The sequence below is a fragment of the Scyliorhinus torazame genome, chromosome 12 (assembly GCF_047496885.1).
Source record: "Scyliorhinus torazame isolate Kashiwa2021f chromosome 12, sScyTor2.1, whole genome shotgun sequence".
Lineage (NCBI taxonomy): Eukaryota > Metazoa > Chordata > Chondrichthyes > Carcharhiniformes > Scyliorhinidae > Scyliorhinus > Scyliorhinus torazame.
The window spans coordinates 67233068-67256499 of record NC_092718.1 but is presented as its reverse complement, the minus strand read 5'-3'; the positions used below and the strand labels follow the sequence as shown (position 1 = coordinate 67256499).

At 46.2% G+C, this 23432-nt stretch overlaps 1 protein-coding gene across 2 annotated transcripts in view; it reads right to left on the bottom strand.

Annotated features, from left to right (window-relative positions):
- Nucleotides 1–2729: 2729 nt before the first annotated feature.
- spg21 (SPG21 abhydrolase domain containing, maspardin) overlaps nucleotides 2730–23432 on the bottom strand; it is a 102340-nt gene continuing 81637 nt past the window's right edge. For both annotated transcript variants that reach the window (XM_072468826.1, XM_072468827.1), the window contains exons 7-10: nucleotides 19964–20072; nucleotides 16900–17007; nucleotides 14666–14806; nucleotides 2730–3793 (exon numbers count right to left, since the gene is read on the bottom strand). In XM_072468826.1, the coding sequence (XP_072324927.1) occupies nucleotides 3674–3793; nucleotides 14666–14806; nucleotides 16900–17007; nucleotides 19964–20072 (478 nt within the window). In that variant the 3' untranslated portion in view covers nucleotides 2730–3673. The remainder of the gene's footprint in view (nucleotides 3794–14665; nucleotides 14807–16899; nucleotides 17008–19963; nucleotides 20073–23432) is intronic.

Sequence of the window (23432 nt, the reverse complement as noted above, 5' to 3'; positions counted from 1 at the left end):
CACACGAGTAGGGCCTCAACCGGGACCTTGGATTCATGTTGCATTACATTCACCCCACCATCTGGCCTGGGCTTGCGAAATCCTACCAACTGCCCTGGCTTGAGACAATTCACACCTCTTTAACCTGTGATTATCCCCCTCTCCAGTCGCTCCGTCTGAACCTGTAAAGACTTAATTACCTGCAAAGACTCATATTCAAAGTATCTTACATCATTGACTTTGTCTATATATGTGTTTCTGGAACCCACCTCTTCATTCACCTGAGGAAGGAGCTGCGCTCCAAAAGCTAGTGATTCGAAACAAACCTGTTGGACTTTAACCTGGTGTTGCAAGACTTCTTACTGTTTTCACAGGTAAGGACAGGGAGAAATGTGGCACATTTTATACTGTTTGAGAGGGGGTGGAGAAGGTGGAGCAAAATAGAAGGTAACGGATAGGTGGGAGCTAGGAGAGACTTGCCAAACATGCTATGGGCAGAAGACAAAAGGGGTGTTAATGGTGGCGTTAAAGACTAAAGAAGGTGCTGAGAGCGGCATAAATGTAAGATAGCAGAATGTGTTAATAGCAGAACAAAGCTCAGTGCTCAGTGAAAGCTAAACTTAAGAACAAGTGGCAGATGGGCCGATGTGGAGTGGGGGTGAAGGGGTGCTCCACTGAATCATTGCAGCAGTCATGTGGACTGACATGTGGACATGAGAGCAAGATATTGCATTCAAATGGCAAGTGACAAGAAGATGCTTGTGGACCTGAGCGAAGGTTTCTGCAAAGCAGCCACACAGTCTACACTTGGGAGCAGAGAATATAATAGACAAAATTGAACGAAGTGCAAGTGAAACACTGCTTCACCTGAAAGGAGCGTTTGGGGCCTTGGACAGTGGGGAGGTAAAGGGACAAGTGTTGCACGTTGTGAGGGTTGCATGGGAATGTGCCATGGGAAGTGGATAAGGGGTTGGGAGTGATGGAGGAGTGAATAGGGTGTCCCTACATAATACGGATTGTGGAGGGGGTGGGTTTGGTGGTGGTGCCATGCTGGAGTTGGCAGAAATGGTGGAGGATGAACCTTTGAATGAGGAGGCTGGTGGGGTGAAAAGTGAGGACATGGGGGAACCCTATATTGGTTCTAGGATGGAGGGGAAAGGGTGAGGCAGGGGTGCAGGAGATGAGTCGGGCATGGTTTTGCATCCTGTCAAGCACAGTGGTGGGGAAACCATCAATCCAGAAAAACGGAAGATGTCTGAAGTTTTGAAAGGCAGCATTGTTGGAACAGATGTGAAGGAGGCGGAGAAATTGGGAGGATGGGTCAGAGTCCTTGCAGAAAGCGGGGTTGAGAAGCTGTGGGAGTTAGTGCACTTTGGACTCAATATTGGTAGTCAGTCTATCACCAGAAATTGAGACAGAAAGGTCAGGTAAGGGAAGTGCTAGTGATGGAGATAATAGTGAGACAGAGGTGGGAATAGAAAGCAAAATCGATGCTTTCCAGATCCAAACAGAAGCTTAAATGGCACCAATACAGTCATCAATGTAGTGGAGAGGGGGCCTAAACAGGACTAGAACAAGGAATGTTCCACATACTCCACAAAAAGACAGGCATAACTGGGACCCATGTGGGTACCCAAAGCCAGACCTTTTATTGCGGGAAGTGAGACAGGTTAAAGGATAAATTTTTGAATGAGTGAACAAGTTAGTTCATCTAGGCGGAGGAGCACAGGGGTGGACAGGAAATGTTCGGGCCTCTGCTCAAGGAAGAGGCAGAGTCATCAGGCCATCCAGGGATAAAACTATCTTAGATTTAGTATTATATAATGAAACAGGATCAAGTAGTAATGTCATAGCAAAAGATGATCTGGGAAATATTGATCATAATAGCATTCAATTCCATTTAAGATCGTCAGTGACATACTCCAATTACCAGCAAGAATACTGAACTTAATAAAAGTAATTAAATAGGTTTAAGGGAGAAATGTCTATATGCTATATTGAATCCTTTCATCTTTTTAAAGACCTTGATGACATTATCCCTCAACCTTCACTTCAGAGAGTACAAACTAATTCCATATATCTTATCCGCATAATTTAATCCGTACAGCCCAGGCATCATTCTGGTAAATCTGCACTGCACCTATTGAAGGCCACTGTATCCTTCCTGGATCCCCAGCATTCAGAACCAACATTGGTTTTTCACTCATTGTTCAAATCCAAAATCAAAATCAAATTAGGGGCTGGTTTAGCATAGGGCTAAAGAGCAGGCTTTTAAAGCAGACCAAGGCATGCCAGCAGCACAGTTCAATCCCCGAACCAGCCTCCCTGAACAGGCGGCGGAATGTGGCGACTAGGAGCTTTTCACAGTAACTTCATTTGAAGCCTACTTGTGACAATAAGCAATTTTCATTCATTTCAAATTCATGTTGGAGCCACCATTTACAAGTCCTTACATTCAAGTTGCTAATTCTACGGTAGATAGACATTTCTCCCCTCAAATCTATTAATTAGCTGAATTTAAGTTTAATATTCTTGTAATATTATTGTAAGTCCAAACCCAGCATAGTGAGATAAAGGTCCCTGATGTACATTGCTCACTTAAGAATGGAAAGTAATCCAAATCTTCAAACATATATAAATTAAATAAAAACAAAATGCTGGTTAGTTGGGTAGTAAATGTGGAGAGAAGACGAACTAGATGCTGTCAAATGATGCTGTTTTACCATGAACAAATAGTACAACATTCCATATTTAAACAATCAAAGTAATTTATTAGCCAGCATAATGCAAAAGCTTCTAATAATAGGAGCTCAGCCCCAAAGACACTTTTAAAAGAGGTTTTGAATTCTATTCATTGCAGGTGAGATATGCACTTCATTCACAGAATGCAGTAAAACACATCGATAGCATTAACATGTCAGAGTGTAATCTTGACATTCAGCAAGTTATTGTCTCCCAATGAAACATTTGACACACTGCCGTTTTTAACTAAATATGTTCAACAACATGTTCACATAACAGAGTATTACACTTTAAATCATAACCCAGTAAGTAATCAATGTTAAAACACTGCAAATTTTCAAATGCGGCTTTATATTTGCAGCAATTACAAACAATTAAAACTGCAAATTAACAACCTTACAATGTGTCCATTTATTTTAACAGATATATATGAACTTCAAAACAAATTATGGCAACGATTTCAATAAGTAACTAAAATATTTGCAGTAAATCTCAGGCACAAAATCAAAACAAAGGCCCCATTTAGGTATCCAACAAAAATATATTTCAGGATCAAGGAACCGTGACGTGATAGGACCACAGGCAAGATGCATCTGAAATGCTTAACCGATAGAGTGAATTAAAATAAAATGGGCTTGAACAAAATAGAACTGACATAAGGGGCAGATGCAAGGAGACTTTGTACTTACAGAATCAGTTATTTTTACCTATGGCTTGGATTCCACACCTCTAATTAGACAACAGATTGTGGACAGTTTTAGACTGAGGTTCCGGAGGACTTCGCCCATTAGAAGCACCAAAATAATCAGAGAGCCATCTCACTTTTTCTGTTAGAAGGAAATTTTTTTTTTTTTTTTTTAAAAAGGCACTGCTGACACTTAAAAAAACCCAAGCAGAGTTCACAGTTCAATGCCTTTGTGCGGAAATTCACTCCATTCTTCGAAGGAATAAGTCACAGATCTTCTTCATTCCCATTTTCTACCCTGGATTTGTGTATCTCAAGCTCTTCGGCACTCACCATTGCTGGGTCAATTGCAGCATACCGTGTACCATGGAACTGTCGCAGGTGGATCTGGAAATAAAACAGATGGGTTAAACCTTTTGATACATCATGTCCTTCTTGATCCAAGCTACTGCAGCACTCCACAAAGCAATAAGCAAAAAACTTAGAACATTAGTATGATTAGTATAATATGGCTTCCCATTTAAACAGCTGTAAATTCTGAAATTACCCATTAAATAGGAAATATAGGCAACCTTTTATTATTGGAAATTGAATAGTGGGACAGATTGTCAATGGATGAAGTAGAAATCCACAGCAGACTGTTAAATGTTGTTTAAGCTGCACTCATCCAGGCAACTGAAGAGTATTCCATCACACTCCTGACTTGGGTCTTGTAGATGGTGGAAAGGCTTTAGTGATGATTCATTTGTTGAGGGAACGGGTTAGCGATTCAATAAACACAATGCCGCAGCACTCCAATACATGAAGCATTGGATATCAAAAGAAAATTAAATCCCAGATTCTCACAAATGGGATTACTAAAACAATGTGACAGAGGGGAGATAGCAAAGCCCTACATATGTATCAAAAGCGTCAAAACAATTCCAGTTTGCTTTTTTAAACCTCAATTCCAGAAATTCTAACAGTCTAAGATATAGTTTGGGGAGGAATATGATCTATTTAGCAAGAACACTGTACCAGTGCCATTTTAGCATTTATTATTCATTCATTCATAGGATATGGGTATCCATATCCATAGGATATAGGATAGGGGCTGTTTAGCACAGGGCTAAATCGCTGGCTTTGAATGCAGACCAAGGCAGGCCAGCAACACGGTTCAATTCCCGGAACAGCCTCCCCAAACAGGCGCCGGAATGTGGCGACTAGGGGCTTTTCACAGTAACTTCATTGAAGCCTACTTGTGACAATAAGCGATTTTCATTTCATTGACATTCATTTCCCATCCCTTCTCCCTGACAAGCTGATGATGAACTGTGTTCTTGATCGCTGCAGTCATATGGTGAAGATACTCTCAACAATGCTGTTTGGGAGAGAGTTCCAGGATTTTGTTCCAGCTATGAAGGAACAGTGACATTGGTCCAAGTCAGGATTGTTTGTGACGGAGGGAAACTTGTCTGCGGCAGTGCTTCCATACACTGCCTTTGTCCTTTCAGGAGGTAGAGATTGTGGGTTTGGAAGATGCTGTGGCTCTCCACAGTTGTGGCAAGTTAGTGCAATGCATCGTGTAGGTGGTACATTCTGCAAGCTAAGTGCACTGTCATGCATCAATTTCAAACATACTATGGGTTGCAATAAACGCGCTGCCCATAACCAACAAACGCAGCTGCGCAACTGAATAAACAGGCAGTGCACAAAGAAAAATCAGACGGAACATTGGCGCACACTGCAACCATGATGTGCAGTCATGTTTAATGTTTAGCGAATGTTTAAGCTGGTGGATGGAGTGCCAAATAAATTCATCCTGGTTGATGTTGAGCTTCATGAGACGTACTCATTATTCCACCTCACTCCTGACTTTCACCTTGTTGATTGTGGACTTTGGGCAATAGAACATGATTCAGCCACCAGTTTGCCAAGCCTCTTGCAACCAGAGTATTAGTGGTCCAGTTAAGATTTTTGTCAATGGTATCCGCCACAGGATACTGTTGGTGGAACATTTAGAATGGCAATGCCATTTAACGTCATGGGCACATGCCTACACTCTCTCTAGCTGATGAAGAAGGTAAGAGCCCATGGTATCCAGGGCAATTTGACAAACTGCATCCAAAACTGTCTTGTGTTACGAGGGTGATGATTGCTTTTCATAGAATTTCGAGTCTGCACCAGCCCTTGGAAAGAGCACCCTACTTAAGCCCACACCTCCACCCCATCCCAATAACCCCGTATCCCCACCAAACCTTTTGGACACCAAAGGCAATTTAGCATGGTCAGTCCACCTAACCTGAACATCTTTAGACAGAGAGGAAACCGGAGCACCCGGAGGAAACCCACGCAGACACAGGGAGGAAGTGCAAACTCAACACAGCCACCTGAGATCAGAATTGAACCCAGACCCCTGGAGCTGAGGCAGCAGTGCTAACCCACTGTGCCACCGTGCTGCCCATTTTGTGACTGGAAGCCTTTGTCCAGTGGTGTTCCGCAGGGATTAGTGCTGGATCATTAGTGTACATTAATGATCTGGATGTCAATGCAAGGAGGCTTGATAAGTAAGTTTGCGGATGACACAAGAATTAATGGTGTGGTAAGTAGTGAGGAGCACGGCCTTAGATATAGATGATACAGAGGGGCTTGTTAGGTGGGCAGAAGAGTGGCAAATAGAATTTAACCATGAAAAGTGTGAGGTAATGCATTTTGGGAGGACTAGCAAGGCAAGGGAATATACAACCAATGGTCAGACCCTAGGAAGTACAGAGGATCAAGGGGATCTTGGTGTGCATGTTCACAGATCTCTAAAGTCAGTAGGAAACATAGGAAATAAGAGCACAAGGCCATTCAGCTCTTTGAGCCTGCTCTGCCATACATTATGCTCATGGTTGACCATCCAACCCAATAGCCAAATCCCGCTTCCCCTACATATCCTTTGGTCCCCTTTGCCCGAAGTGCTAAATCTAACGGCTTCTTGAAAACATATAATGTTTTAGCCTCAATTACTTATTGTGGTACGAATTCGATAGGCCAACCACTCTCTGGGTAAAGAAATTTCTCCTCACCTCTGTATCCTCAGACTGTGACCCCTGGTTCTGCGCACACTCACCATCAGGAAAATCTATGCTGCAGCTACGCTGTTTAGTCCTGTTAGAATTTTATAGGTTTCTATGATATCCCTCCTCATTCTTCTGAACTCCAGGGAATACAATCCTAAATGATTCAATCTCTCCTCATAGGTTAGTCCCACCATCCCAGCAATCAGTCTGGTAAACCTTCGCTGCACTCCCTATAGAGCAAGAACATCCTTCCGCAGACTTACGGTTGCGGCTATGCGGAGCTAAGTCGCACATTCGGCGGCTCCCACAAAAACGGACATTTGGGCTTTTTTCAGGGCCCCTAACGACACTTTTTCAATGTTTCCTGGTGTGGGAAGGAGATTACAACAATTCCCCGATAGTATATGGCTTTTACCAGGAGCGGGGCAACTAAAAAGGTGGTGGTGGACCCGAAGAAGGTGCGAGGGAAGAAGAACAAAATGGCGGCGGGCAGAAACCAGGCAGCGTGGATGCAGTGGGCGCAGGAGCAACAGGAGGGTATCCAGCGCTGCTTCAGAGAGATTAAAGCGGACCTGCTTGAGCCGATGAAGGCTTCTATTGATAAGCTGCTGGAGACACAGACGGCCCAGGGGGTGACGATCCGCGAGGCCCGGCAAAAGATCTCCAACAACGAGGATGAGATCTTAGGCCTGGTGGTAAAGGTGGAGGCGCGCGAGGCGCTCCAAAAGAAATGGTGGTTCGAGGAGATGGAGAACCGGTCGAGGCGGAAGAATCTGCGGATTCTGGGCCTCCCTGAGGGGCTGGACGTGGGGGCCTATGTGGTCACCATGTTGAACTCGCTGATGGGAGCGGGGTCCTTCCAGGGGCCCCTGGAGCTGGAAGGGGCCCATAGAGTGCTGGCGAGGAGGCCCAAGGCTAACGAGCCTCCGCGGGCGGTGCTGGTGCGGTTTCATCGGTTCGCTGATCGGGCGTGAGCGCTCAGGTGGGCCAAGAAGAGGAGCAGCAGCAGGTGGGAGAACGTGGAGGTTCGAATATACCAGGACTGGAGTGCGGAGGTGACGAAGAGGAGGGCCGGGTACAATCGAGCAAAGGCGGTGCTGCACAGGAAGGGGGTGAAGTTTGGCATGTTGCAGCCGGCGCGACTGAGGGTCACCTACAAGGACCGGCACCATTATTTTGAGTCTCCGGAGGAGGCGTGGGCCTTTGTTCAGGTCGAGAAGTTGGACACAGATTGAGGGTCGGGATGGGCATTTGGGGACTGCGGTTGATATGTTACTTTTTGAGGGGGCGTCCTTTGCTCTTGGTTTCTTTTTCTTTGTGTTTTTCTCTTTCTGGTCGGTGAGGGTGGTTAGGGCGGGTTGGGCACTGTTTTGGTTGGGTTGGTCGGGGGGGCTCTTGGAAGGGGGTAAGCAAATGGAACAGGGGTGGATGGCTGGCGGTCAGATGGGGCCCCGCGGGGAGGGGGAGCCCCGAGTCGGGGGTGAGGGGACTGGGCCTGTAAAAGGAGCTGCGTCAGAGGTGGCGGGGCCGGGTAGGTGGAAAGTGCGGCTTTTTCCCGCGCTGAAGACTGGAGGGGGCGGGGAAGTGAGGGTTATTTCCCGCGCTTAGGATGGAAGGGGTAGAGCCTGTGGATAGGGAACGGAAGAGGAGGGTGTGTCACACAATGGGAGGAGTCGAAGGAGGGGTGGTAGTGGCCGGGGTCAGCAGGAGTCAGCTGACTTGCGGAAGTGCAATGGGGGGGGGGGGGTAAAACAGCTAGGATGGGTCCTAGTTCGGGGGGGGGGTGGGATCAAGTTGCTGCTGCTATGGTCAAGGGGGAGCTGGAGCGAGTGGGGGGGGGGGAGAGACTTTAACACGGTGCTGGATCCGGCACTGGATCGCTCCAGGTCCAGGACGGGTAGGTCCCGGCGACGGCTAGAGTGCGGAGGGGGTTTATGGACCAGATGGGAGGGGTGGACCCTTGGAGATTTACAAGGCCGGGGGCTAGGGAATTTTCATTCTTCTCACATGTCGAGAAGGCTTATTCCCGAATCGACTTTTTTTTAATTTTCAGCACGGCGCTGACAGCGAGAGTAGAGGATACAGAGTATTCGGCGATAGCCATTTCGGACCACGCCCCGCATTGGGTGGACTTAGAGCTGGGGGACGAGAGGGACCAGCGCCCGTTGTGGCACTTGGAGGTGGGGCTGTTGGCGGACGAGGAGGAGAGCGAGCGAATCCGAGGAAGTATAGAGAGGTACCTGGAGGCCAACGATAACGGGGAGGTCCTAGTGGGGATGGTATGGGAGGCGCTGAAGGCGGTGGTTAGGGGAGAGCTGATCTCCATTAGGGCCAACAAGGAGAGGAGGGAGCGGGGGGGAGAGGGAGAGGCTGATGGTAGACAGGAGGTATGCAGAGGTGCCCGAGGAAGGATTGTTGAGGAAGAGGCGCAGCCTCCAGGCCGAATTCGACCTGGTGACCACCAAGAAGGCGGAGGTGCAGTGGAGCAATGCCCAGGGGGCGATTTACGAGTATGGGGAAAAGGCAAGCCGAATGCTGGCACATCAGCTTCGGAAGCGGGATGCAGCTAGGGAGATCGGGGGAGTTAAGGATAGGGGAGGAAGTGTGGTGCGGAGTGGGGTTGGCACCAACTTCAGGGACTTTTATGAGGAATTGTACTGGTCCGACCCCCCACGGGAGGAGGGAGGGATGGGCCGCTTCCTGGACCAATTGAGGTTTCCGAAGGTGGAGGAGGGACTGGTGGTGGGATTGGGGCCCCGATTGGGCTGGAGGAGCTGACCAAAGGGATAGGAAGCATGCAGGCGGGGAAGGCACCGGGGCCAGACGGTTTCCCGGTCGAATTTTATACAAAATATATGGACCTGTTGGGCCCGTTGCTAGTTGGGACCTTCAATGAGGCAAGGGAGGGAGGGGGGCTTTGCCCCAGACGATGTCCCGGGCACTGCTCTCCTTGATCCTGAAGTGGGACAAGGATCCTCTGCAGTGTGGGTCTTACAGACCAATTTCGTTGCTAAATGTAGATGCCACGGTGCTGGTGAAGGTCTTAGCCACGAGGATTGTGGATTGTGTGCCGCAGGTCATCCACGAAGACCAGACGGGGTTCGTGTAGGGGAGGCAGGTGAACGCGAATGTGCAGAGGTTTTTGAACGTTATCATGATGCCGGCGAGGGAGGGGGAGGCGGAGATAGTGGTGGCGATGGACGCTGAGAAAGCCTTCGATATGGTAGAGTGGGGGTACCTGTGGGAGGTGCTGAAGAGGTTTGGGTTTGGGGAGGGGTTTGTCAGGTGGGTTAGGCTGTTGTTTGAGGTCCCGATGGCAAGTGTGGCCACAAACAGGAGGAGGTCCGAGTACTTTCGGTTCACCGAGGGACGAGGCAGGGGTGTCCCCTGTTCCCCCTGCTCTTCGCACTGGTGATTGAACCCCTGGCTATGGCACTGAGGGAGTCGAGGAACTGGAGGGGGTTGGTGCGGGGTGGGGAGGAGCATAGGGTGTCGCTCTATGAGAACGACTTGCTGCTATATGTGGCGGAACCGGTGGGGGGGATGCCGGAGGTAATGAGGATCCTTAGGGAATTCGGGGATTTTTCGGGGTACAAGCTCAACATGGGGAAGAGCGAGCTGTTCGTGGTTCACCCAGGAGACCAGGAGAGGGGGACTGGCGAGCTCCCACTAAAAAGGGCGGAGAGGAGCTTCAGGTATTTGGGGGTCCAGCTAGCCAGGAGCTGGGGGGCCCTGCATAGGCTTAATTTCACAAGGCCGGTGGAGCAAATGGAGGAGGAGTTCAAGAGGTGGGACGCGTTGCCGCTGTCCTTGGCGGGTAGGGTGCAGTCAGTCAAAATGACGGTGCTCCCAAGGTTTTTGTTCCTGTTTCAGTGCCTCCCCGTGTTTATCTCGAAGGCCTTCTTTAGGCGGGTCAACAGGAGTATAATGGGGTTTGTGTGGGCGCGAGGGACTCCGAGGGTGAGAAGGGTGTTCCTGGAGCAGAGTAGAGATAGGGGGGGGCTGGCGCTGCCCAACCTCTGTGGGTACTACTGGGCCGCCAATACGACGATGGTGCGCAAGTGGGTGATGGAGGGGGAGGGGGCTGCATGGAAGAGGCTGAAGACGGCATCTTGTGTGGGTACGAGTCTGGGGGAGCTGGCAACGGCGCCGCTGCCGTTCCCTCCAAGGAGGTATACCACGAGCCCGGTGGTGGCGGCTTCCCTCAAAATCTGGGGGCAGTGGAGGCGGCACAGGGGGGAAGTTGGGGCCTCGGTGTGGGCCTCAATACGGGGGAACCACTGGTTCGTCCCAGGGAGAACAGATGGAGGGTTTTCGGGGTGGCACAGGGCAGGGATACGAAGGTTGGGGGACCTGTTTGTGGACGGGAAGTTCGCGAGCCTGGGTGAGCTGGAGGGGAAGTACGCCCCCCCCCCCCCCCCGGGGAACACCTTCAGGTACTTACAGGTAAGGGCGTCTGCCAGGCAGCAGGTGGTGGAATTCCCACGGCTGCTGCCACACACAGTACAGGACAAGGTGCTCTCGGGGGGTGTGGGAGTGGGGAAGATCTTGGAAACTTACCAGGTGATGCAGGAGGAGGAAGAGGCCTCGGTGGTGGAGGTGAAAGGTAAGTGGGAGGAGTTGGGAGAGGAGATCGAAGAGGGGACGTGGGCAGATGCCCTAGGGAGGGTGAATTCTTCCTCATCGTGTGCGAGGCTCAGCCTCATACAGTTTAAGGTGCTGCACAGGGCACACATGACCGGGACAAGGATGAGCCATTTTTTGGGGGGTGAGGACAGGTGTGTTAGGTGCTCAGGGAGCCCAGCAAATCACACCCATATGTTCTGGGCGTGCCCAGCACTGGAGGAATTTTGGAAGGGCGTAGCGAGGACGGTGTCGAGGGTGGTAGGATCCAGGGTCAAACCTGGCTGGGGGCTCGCAATATTTGGGGTCGCAGAGGAGCCGGGAGTGCAGGAGGCGAAAGAGGTTGGTATTCTGGCCTTTGCGCCCCTGGTAGCCCGCAAAGGATTCTTCTTCAGTGGAAGGATGCGAGGCCCCCAAGCGTGGAATCCTGGATCAACGATATAGCGGGGTTTATTAAGTTGGAGAGGGTGAAAGTCGCCTTGAGAGGGTCGGTACAAGGGTTCTTTAGGCGGTGGCAACCGTTCTTAGACTTCCTGGCAGAACGGTAGACATTGGTCAATGGCAGCAGCAACTCAGGTGGGGGTTTACTTTATTTTTGTTTTTGTTATTTACACCGGAGGGTCTGAGGGGGTGTACATACCTGTTGTGTTAAGTCGGGGTGTTAATGTTAATTTATTAATGTACAGAGGGGAGGGGGATATGGAGGGTTGCTTTTCTAGACTGTTTTGTATTTAACCTTGTTGGGTTCCTTTTTCATTTTGTTATTGATATTTTATGAAAACCTTAATAAAAATTATTTTTTAAAAAGAACATCCTTCCGCAGACAAGGAAATCAAAACTGCACACAATGTTCCAGGTGTGGCCTTAAAAAGGCCCTGTATAATTGCAGCAAAATATCCCTGCTGTATTCGAATCCACTTGCTATGAAGGCCAACATGCAATTTGCCACCTTTACTGCATGCTGTATCTGCATGCTTACCTTCAATAACTGGTGTAGGAGGACACCCAGGTCTCATTGCACATTCCACTCTCGTAATTTATGGCCATTCAGATAATAGTCTGCCTTCTCGATTTTGCTACCAAACTATATAACCTCGCATTTATCCAAATTATACTACATCTGCCATTCATTTGCCCACTCACTCAACTTCATCCTCCTCACAGCTCACCCTCCCACCCAACTTGGTGTTATCTGCTAATTTGGAAATATTACATTTTGTTCCTTCATCTAAACCATTAATATATTTTTGTGAATAGCTGGGGTCCTAGCACTGATCCCTGTGGATCCCCACGAGTCACTGCCTGCCAATTTGAAATTCTTACTCTTTGTTTCCTGTCTGCCAACCAGTTTTTTATCCATCTCAATACACTACTCCTAATTCTATGCACTTTGATTTTACACACTAATCTCTTATGCGGCACTTTGTCAAAAGCCTTCTGAAAGTCCAAATAAACCAGATCCATTGGCTCCCCCCTTGTCAACATTACTAGGACAGGCAGTTATAGTGGTTAAGAAGGCTGATGGGATCCTTGCTTTTATTAACAAGGCATTGAATGTAAAAGCAGGGAAGTTATGTTGGAGCTGTATAAAACACTGGTTAGGCCCCAGCTGGAGTATTGTGTGCAGTTCCAGTCTGGCCATTCGGCCCATCGAGTCTGCACCGGCTCTTGGAAAGAGCACCCCACTTAAGCCTACACCTCCATCCTATCCCCATAACCCAGTAACCCCACCTAACCGAAGAGCAATTTAGAATGGCCAATCCACCTAACCTGCAGATCTTTGGACTGTGGGAGGAAACCGGAGCACCCGGAGGAAACCCACACAGACACGGGGAGAACGTGCAGACTCCGCACAGACAGTGACCCAAGCCGGGAATCAAACCTGGGACCCTGGAGCTATGAAGCAACTGTGCTAACCACTGTGCTACCGTGTCATTGCTTAGCAATTGTGTGGTGTGAATGTTACTTGTCATTAATCAGAAGAAGTCACAGGCAGAAATGTTTGCAACCACCTTCAGCCAGAAGTACACATCAATGCACATTGATAACAGTTAGATTAGGTAGAAAGGCATAAACAACATAGATATTTGGAGATACTACAGATTTGGGAGAGTTAGGTTAAGACATTAAGAAGCAGGACCTGAGGTACTAATCTCCAAATTACTACCAGTGCCACGTACCAGTGAGCATAGAACTAGGAAGGTTAAATCTGATGAACATATGGTTGCAATGATGGTGTAGGAAAGAAGGATTCAGATTTCTGGCATATTTCACACGTTCAGAAGGTGGGATGCGTGGAAGCACTTGGAGGAAACCCATGCAGACATGGGGAAAACGTACAAACTCCACAATTACTAAAGGTGGGAATCGAACCCGGGTCACTGGCGCTGTGAGGCAGCAGTGTTAGCCACTCTGCCACCGTGCTGCCCTTGATAGATTAATATCCTCCTTCTGCATTGTAAAGATTCTGTAATTCTGTAAATGTCCACAAATCCCTGGAGTGAGCAGGGCAGGTTGATAAGAGGGTTAAAAAGGCAGATGGCGTCCTTTCCTTTATTAGCCGAGGTATAGAATACAAGAGCAGGGAGTTTATGCTGGAACAGTATAAAACATGTCAGGCCACAGCTTGACTCAACTCATTCCTGAAATTATTACATTAGAAAAGGTACAGGGGAAATTGATGAGGATGTTGACTGGAAAACTGCAGCTATGAAGAAAGTTTGGATAGGCTGGGACTATTCTCCTCGGAACAGAAGAGGCAGAGGGGAGATTTGATTCAGGGGCCTGGATACAGTGGATGGGAAGGGAAATTTATTTCTGTAAAGAGGAGAGGTTAGTGACTATGGGATACAGATTTTAACTAATTGGTGGAAGGATTAGAGGGGAGATTAGTGGGTTGTGGGGGTCTGGAACACTATTGCCTTAAAGAGTAGTAGAGGAAGAAATGCCATTACTGGCAGGGCTATAAATCAAATGCTGGCAAGTGGGATTAGACTGTGTGGCTAGTTTCTCAGAGGCACAGACATGAGGAGCCAAGTGGCCTCCCTGTGCCATAAACTTTCTGTTATTACCATCATCGAAGGGGCTGACAATATCCTTGGGCTCAGTATCAACTATAGAACATTAACTGGGCTAGCCACATAAATACTGTGGCTACAATAGGTCAGAGACTGGAAATTCCGTGACAATCACCTTGCTCTTCAAAGCCTTTCCATCATCTACAAGGCACGAGCCAGGAATATGACGGAATATTCAAAACCCATGCCCTCTAACACCTAGAAGGACAAGGCAAGCAGGCACATGGGATCACCTCCAATTTCCAAGCCCCATGAAAGATCATATTGACTTGAATATTGCTGCTGTTTCATCATTGCTAGATCAAAATCCTGGAACTCCTTCCTTAACAAACAGCTGTTCTCTCAATGCTCAGGCAACGGCTCACCAACATCTCAATGGAAATGAAGGTTGTATAATAAATGCTGATCCTGTCAGCGATACCCACATACCATGGAAGAATAAGAAAAAGTCCAAGCTGTCTGTGACAATATGCCCTTGAATCACATGCATGCTAAGAAAAACTCTGGTATTTCACCTGCACATAAAGGTTAACCTCAGCACTGCGACATAAATAGGGAAAGTTGCCACCAGTTTTAAGATGTGCCCGCCTTGCATTTGGGTATAATTTATACATTTCTTCTTTGGCTTCTTGAGATAGTGCACTGTGGTCAAAGACCTGAAACAGATGACAGTAGAACATGTAGTTACAACATGCAGCTTGAATTATCAAAAAACAAGAAAGGCTTGCATTTATCTAGCACCCTTCAGGACTAAAGGATATCATAAAAGGTGCAATATAAATGCAAGTCCTTTTTTTTTCTAAAACAAGGCAGCCAATTTGCATACTCAGAGCACCCACAAATAGCAATGTGATAATGATTTAGATAATCTGTTTTAGTAATTTTGATTGAGGAACAAATATTGTCCAGATATCTGGGGATAATTCCTCCATTCTTCCTTGAAATAGTGATGTGATCTTTTATAGGCACTTAACATCTCATCCAAAAGGCAGCATTTCCAACAGAATTTAAGTACTGTACTTAAATTTCAGCATTGCTTTTGTGCTCAAGTGTCTGGAGTGGAATTTGAATCCAAAATCTTCTGACTCAAGAGGCACAAGGGCTACAGTTGACATTATATCAAAATTAAATACCCATACATGCAATGCATTACAAACACAGATAAGCAAAGGAAGGTTGAGCCCAATTATGGATGGAACAGGTCAGCGCTTTGCATCTGTCTTCATTAGAGAAGAGGACGCTCACTATGTTGCTTGATGGCTGGTACAGACACGATGGGCTGAAGGGCCTCCTTTTGTGCTGTGAAACTATGACTCTGGAGGCCAAGGTGCTAGTAAATGGAATTGGCAGATACATGTCCTTTCCCTTCCATTAGGTCCACCTACAGTGACCTAATCCAGGTCCAGTCACTGTAGAGATCATCTCTGAAGACCCAGGAATCCAGGGGGAGAGGCTGACGTTTTGGCCTTTGCCTCCTTGGTGGCCCGGAGACGGATCTTATTGGCGTGGAGGGACGTCCCCAAAATCAGGGGTATGGGTTAGCGACACGGCAGGGTTCTCAGGCTTGAGGAAATCAAGTTCGTCCTAAGAGGATGAACATTAGGGTTCGTCCGGAGGTGGCAGCCGTTTATCGACTTCTTTGGGGAAAATTAAACTGTAAGCAGATATAAAAAGGCGGGGGAGGGAGATAGTTTAGTTTAGTCGAGACCAGCAAGTGGAGGAGAGGGGACTGGGGAACTGTGCATGTAAGCCATGTTGGCTGGGTATGGTTGTTCGCTGGGGCGGGAGGGGGTGTTATTTACTGAGTTATGTTTACATTTGTAATTACTGTTAGAAAATCATAAATACCGTAATAAAATGTTCAAAATAAAAAAGAGATACTCTGCCAGATAATGTGCCCGTAAATATTTGAGGAAATGTTATGAATTGCACGTTATCCAACGGCTGGACACATGGATTCCTGCAAATATTCAGCCTGTATGAACAGGCACTTTTTCGGATCTCACCTATGGTCCGATGTGGTCACATACTGCAATTTGTTGGGCCACATTACACCAGTCCCTCAAATCCATACTGGCATTTGGTAAACCATTCAACCGAATCCTGATAAATTGTGTAGGGTCACAGCCCAAAACCAGCAGAGGCTATCAGTAGCCACCTGATTCCCCAAGGTCATTCCCCTCAAAAAGATCACAGTCAAAACCATGATCAAGGGATTGGCCACTGCATCCCCAGTATGGCCTGCCAAGAGATCCAATCAGGGGACAAATTTCATGTCCCCAGTGTTTCAGGAGGTTGTCCAAAGTCGGAGATTAACCCATCTGAAGTCATCAGTTTGTCACCTTCAATCCCGAGGGGTGTTAGAGCAGTATCAGCAGATGTTAAAAAATATGATTCAGGCCTCGAATACCCTCACTACTGGAGTATGACTTGCTGCTCTTTGCCACGAGGGACTCCCTTAACAGGTCCACAGGCTTCAGCTTGCGTGAATAAATTTACGGACATAGGTCCAAAAGCCCCTGATGCTACTAAAAGTTGTTTCTGGGGCTGAGAGTATGTCTCACTGCTGAAGCATGTATCATGATCCCAGAATGATTCTTTAATGCCTGTGCTGTGGCCAAGGAACATTTAAAAGCCTCCCAAGCAAGTCATGCATAGGCAAGCAGACAGGCATGTTCAGACTCAAACTCTCCAGTCAGGAGAACAGATCACTGGATATATTTTTAAAAAAAATCAAAAACATACTTACATCCATTATGGTTACAGGAACATCTTTGATCTTGTGAGGCTCTACATAGGAATTCTGGCAATTAAGAGTGAGACGAGAGGCCAGCTCACCCTGTCCTAAACTCTCCAACTGTTTTTCCACACAAAAGAGAGAAATCAGAGAAGCTCATGAGATAGCAATACAGTAAAACATCTGGAGTTCAAACTTTGGAATCTTTAAGCACCCTGTAGCTGGCTGCCCCAGTTGATTCATGCCCTGTGAGAAAATACTAGACAGCTAACGTCACAATGCACAAGGTATTTACCAGAGTCACTCAGTTACAGTCAATCAGAGGTATTGTGATAGTGTTCCTGCCTCTGGGTTAGAAGCTCTGGGTTTGAGTCCCACTAGAGGACCTGATGGGCAAGGAAAATGCATTTAATACACTGCCTTTTTGGTTGAGTATTAATCTACAAGTCCTTCCAACACAAGCCAATAGCAGGTGGTAAGGCTGGGAGAGATTCCCAGGTCAGGTCCGAAATGGAAAGAACACTGGAGCCTCTACCATCATCATCTATAATATCCAGACATAACATGCATGTAAAACGTGTATGTATACCGACCCCATGTGAACTACAATACACCACCAGCTTTTTTTCTCCCATAAATTTAGAGTTCCCAATTATTTTTTTCCAATTAAGGGGCAATTTAACGTGGCCAATCCACCCAACCTGCACATCTTTGGGTTGTGGGGGTGAAACACACGCAAACACGGGGAGAATGTGCAAACTCCACACAGTGACCCGGGGCCGGGATCGAACCCGAGTCCTCAGCGCCGTAGGCAGCAGTGCTAACCACTGCGCCACCGTGCCGCCCCCACTCCACCAGCTTTTATTTAGTAAATCAATAACATGGGAGATGATATAAACACTTCCAGGATATGTGGGCAATGCACCGGATTTTGCATTAACTGCTGTCATTACAAACTAAGGGTTTCTCAAGCAAACCTTTCTCATTGACAGCATAATTTGTGGTGGCATATACAGACGATTGTTAGAAGAGGTAAAGACCCTGTTGGACAAGACTCGAGAAAGATGGGGGGAGGAAATGGGCATGGAAATACGGGGAGGACTCTGGATCGAAGCTCTGCACAAGGTGAACTCCACCTCCTCAGGCCACAAAGGGGCAGCTCGGAGTATATCTATACAACGCTGGTCACGGCAATGTAATTAGACCGCTTATCACTTTTGCCGTATTTTTTTCTTTTGCTCTCTGTTTTTGTTTGATAACGCCAATGTAAATTTCGACCATATGTATATTAAAAGTGTGTAAATTATTTATACAACTGCATAATTGAACTACATGATGATATGATCTACTTGTGACAAATGAAAAACTTTAATAAAAACATTTTAAAAATGATTTCCAACATTCAAAGAGAAACTTTAATAAAATAGTTGATGAAATCCTGGCAAAATAATGAACCGATTTAGTAACTGAATTGGGAAGGAAAAAGCACAAGGGCTACTCATGACCCCATCACCTCTGGTCTGATCAGAGTAAAATAAGGATATTGTGTCTCCTGGTGTGTGTCATAGATTTAAAGATTATGAATAGTAATCTAGAGACTCTGGTTAATCAACATGGGCTCGAATTCCACCATGTCAGTTGGTAAGATTTAAATTCAATTAATAAATCATAAATATAAATCTCTTCTTAGTTAAGGTGGCCATGAAACTATGAATTGTCTTCAAAACCCACTTGACTCACTAATGTCCTTTTGGGAAGGAAATCTGCCGTCTTTACCTGGTCTGGTCTAAATGTGACTCCGGACCCACAGCAATGTGGTTTCAAAGACTATTAGGGATGGGTAATAAATGCTGGCCTTGCCAGTGATGCGCATGTCCCATAAAAGATTAATGAAAACAAAGATCTAGAGGGCAGATGAGTAGAGAGTATTTCACACAGTTGTCAGTTCCAGAAATAGTTTTGAAAGAAAGTTGTTGGGTCAGGTACTTGAAGGTAAGGAATTTGGAAAACCAGCAAAAAGCAGTGTTCTGGGACTAAGCGTAAATGTTCTTTCAAAAGGCCAAGATGGACAAATTTAAGATTTTATAAATTAGATAGCCATTGCATTTTGCATGCATTAAAGGATTTTCACAAAGGAATTTATCAGATGAGAAGAAAAAAAATTCTGGTGCTGAGGGTGTCAAGGATAAGGAGATTAACATAAAAAATTAGAATCAGGATAGCTCAGGAGAAAAGTTTCAAGCAAACGCTAAAAGAAGTGCTCAGCTCACTCCCCCAAAAAAGCAGTAGATGCAAGCTCAATTAATAGCTTTAAATTGGTGAACAACAAATAATTGCTAGCAAAAGGCATAAAAGTATGTGGAGCAAAGGCAGGTTTGGATAGTGCTAAGATACAGTTCAACCATGCTCTCACAATGCCAGAACAGGCTTGAGGGGTTGAATGGTCTACCCCTATTTATTAAAGCACAAGGGTAGGGTTCCATGCAGTAATTCTGAATCTGGACTGGATCTTTTGGCGTGGGGAGTTGCTGCGTCTTTTGGGTTTGATCTGTCATCTGCTTAAATGTTTTACAAGATTCACAAGAATCATATAATTTACAGTTCAGAAGGAGGCCATTTGAGCCTGCACCGGCCCTTATTAAGCCCACGCCTCCACCCTATCCCCATAATCCCGCCTAAACGTTTGGACACGAAGGGGCAATTTACCTTGGCCAATCAACCTAACCTGCACATCTTTGGACTGTGGGAGGAAACCGGAGCACCCGGAGGAAACCCACGCAGACACGGGGAGGAAGTGCAAACTCCGCACAGTCACCCAAAGCCAGAATTGAACTCGGGTCCCTGGAGCTGAGAGAGAACAGTGCTAACCACTGTATCACCGTGTGAGAAGTAGTGATACTCCTTGGGATACAACTCACTGGTGTCAGTCTTATTTTTCTTGATCTTCTCATCCCCATGTTTGTTTTCACGCTCTTGTGAATGAGTATGTGCTGGGTTTGGTGTTTAAATGATCCAGGTTATAGAACATGTATGTCAGTGTTTAAGAGAATAAGTTTTGCTCAATTATTTGGCTCACCCGATCAACCATGAAATCGATTGCATCGGCCATTTTTGCATCCACAGGGCCAGACGTAAAGTTTCCAAGAACAATCTTCTTCAACATAAATCCAGGCATCAGCCAGAAGCTAAAAGAAAAATTTCATAAATGTGACGAGTCACACTGATAGAGAACTGATAGAAGACAATAGACACACAATTACCTTTTTCCAATTAATTTCAAAGTGAATTTCTTTTCAGACGGTGCGGAGATGGGAATGTCAATATGAAGAAACAAACTCAGAAAACTGAATTTCTCAGAAAACACAATTTCTCAGTTCGAGGTTGGGCAAAAAAAGCAGGATTTATTTTTATAGACTTCAGCTGGACAAAAGCAAACACATGATTTGTCAGGAAAGGCAAATCAAGAAATGTATATGAAATGCAAGCACACTATTGAATCATGTGAGCAAAAGGGAGAATAGGATTAGACCACATAGCTCATGGGGAATGAGTCATTTCTGTGTTGGGAGCATTTTCTGATTCCATAAATTACACATGACTTGGGCAACCAAGAGTGCAAGTCAAGGGTGAAAATGAGGAAGCAGGCTTACTCACTTATTAATCTCCTTATTGGTGGTCACACATATGATTGAAGTTAGCTATTGTTCCATCATTCATCAATAGAGAATATACATGATAATCTGGTACGATGACACTATTAATGAGCATTTGCTGTTCGTGCAGTGGGCAATGATTAGTCTGTTAGTCACCGGTTGCCTTCAGTTTTCACTGCTGGCTAGGATTACAACTAGTGTTTTACAGCACAGAAAGAAGCCCTTCAGCCCATCGTGTCTGCGCCAGCCATCAAACACCTATCTATTTGAATTCCATTTTCCAGCACTTGGTCCCTAATATTGTATGCTGTGGCACTTCCAAGTGCTCATCTAAATGCTTCTTAAACGTCAAGGGTTCCTGCCTTTAACACCCTTTCAGGCAGTGAGTTCCAGATTCCCACCACCTCTGGGTGAAAAAGATTTACCTCAAATTCCCTCTAAATCTCCTGCCCCTCACCTTAAATCTAAGGGCTATTGGCCCCTCTATCAAGGGGAAATGTTTCTTCCTATCTACCCTCTCTATGTCCCTCACAATTATATACACCTCAATTAGGTCCCCCTCGCTGCCTTCTGTTCTGAGAACAGTCTCAGCCTAACCAGCTTCTCTTGACAACTGAAATGCTCCAGAGCAGGCAACATCTTCGGTGAATCTCCTCTGCACCTTCTCCATTGCAATCATATCCATCCTATAGTGTGGCGACCAGAACTGCACACACAACTCTAGCTGGAGCCGGATGAGCATTTTAGATAACTCCATCATAATCTGCCTTCTCGTATATTCCATGTCTCAACCAATATGGGCAAGTATCCCATACACCTTCATAACCATCTTATCTACCTGTCCTGCTACCTTCAGGGCTCTTTGGACATGCACCCCAAGATCTCTCTGGTCCTCTGTACTTCCTAGCGCCTGATCATTAATTCTGTATTTCCTTGCCCTGTTAGTTCTCCCAAAATGCATCACCACACACTTTTACATAGAAACTCATAAAATAGGAGGAGGAGGCCATCGGCCCTTCGAGCCTGCTCCACCATTCATTATTATCCTTTGATCCTCTTCGTCCCACGTGCTACATCTAACTTCTTGAAAACATACAATGTTTTGGCCTCAACTACTTCCTGTGGTAACAAATTGCACAGGCTCACCATTCTCTGAGTGAAGACATTTCTCATCTGTGTCATAAATGGTCTACCCCGTGTCCTCAGATTGTGACCCCTGGTTCTGGACACCCCACCATCGGGAACATCCTTCCTGCATCTGCCCTGTCTCGTCCTGAAGTTTCTATGAGATCCCCCCTCATTCTTCTGAATTCCAGCGAATACAAAGTTAGCCGACTCAATCTTTCCACACACTTCAGTCCTGCCATCCCAGGAATCAGTCTGGTAAGCCTTCACTGCACTCCATCTATAGCAAAAACATCCTTCCTCAGATAAGGAGACCAAAACTGCACACAATATTCCAGTGTGGCCTCACCAAGGCCCTGTATAACTGCAGCAAGACATCACTGTTCCTGTACTCGAATCCTCTCGCATTGGAGGTCAGCATACCATTTGCCTTCTTGCTGCACCTGCATGTTTACTTTCAGTGACTGGTGTACGAGGACAATCAGGTCTTGCTGCACATTCCCCGCTCCTATTTTATGGCTATTCAGATAATAATCTGCCTTTTTGTTTTTGCTACCAAAGTGGACAACCTCGCATTTATCCAAATTATACTGCATCTGCCATTCATTTGCCCACTCATAAAACTTGTCCAAACCACACGCAAGGATCTCTGCATCCTTCTCACAGCTCACCCTTCCATCTAACTTTGTGTCATCTGCAAATATGGAGATATTACATTTTGTTCCCTCATCTAAACCATTAATATGTATTTGTGGATAGCTGGGGTCCGAGCACCGATCCCTGCGGTACCCCACTAGCCTGCCATTCGGAAAAAGACCAGTAAATTACTACTCTTTGCTTCCTGTCTGTCAACCAGTTTTCTATCCATTTCAATACTACCCCTAATCCCATGCGCTTGAAATTTAAACACTAATCTATTAAACAGGACTTTGTCAAAAGCCTTCTGAAAATCTAAAACTACATCCACTGGCTCCCCTCATCAACTCGACTAGTTATACCCTCGAAGAATTCCAGTAGGGGCTGGATTAGCAGTGGGCTAAGACAGCCGGCTTGTAATGTAGAACAAGACCAGCAGCACGGGTTCAATTCCCGTTCCAGCCTCCCCGAACAGGCGCCGGAATGTGGCGACTAAGGGCTTTTCACAGTAACTTCATTGAAGGCTACTTGTGACAATAATTATTAGATTTGTCAAGCATGATTTCCCCTTCATAAATCCATGCTGACTCTGTCTGATCTTGCCACATTTTCCAAGTGCTCTGATGATGGATTTTCCCTACTACCGACTTCAAGCTTGCATGTCTATTATTCCCTGTTTTCTCTTTACCTTCCTTTTTTAAATAGTGGAGTTACATTAGCAACCCTCAAATCTGTAGGAACTGTTCGAGTCTGTAGAAACCTGGAAGACTCCACGGACGGGAGAAAGAGAGCACGGACGGGAGAAAGAGAGAGCGATCAGGTGGGTAAGATGCTGCCAGACCTGCTGAGCTTTTCCAGCACTTCATTTTTATTTCAAAAGGTGCTTTATTGGCTAGATGACACTTTGAATTTCATCTCATTGCAAACAATCCTCATGGCAAGTCATCAGAACGATAGAATTTCACATTCAGTTTGAGTGAGAAAAGTGGGTCCGTAATTAGTGTCTAAACCCAAGATGATATTTTGTAACTCTATATTCCACTGAGGAAGACAGACTCTATGAGCTATGGCTAACTAAGTTAAGAGTGGAATCAAATTGAAAGGTAAGGTAAACAATGCTGTGAACATTTG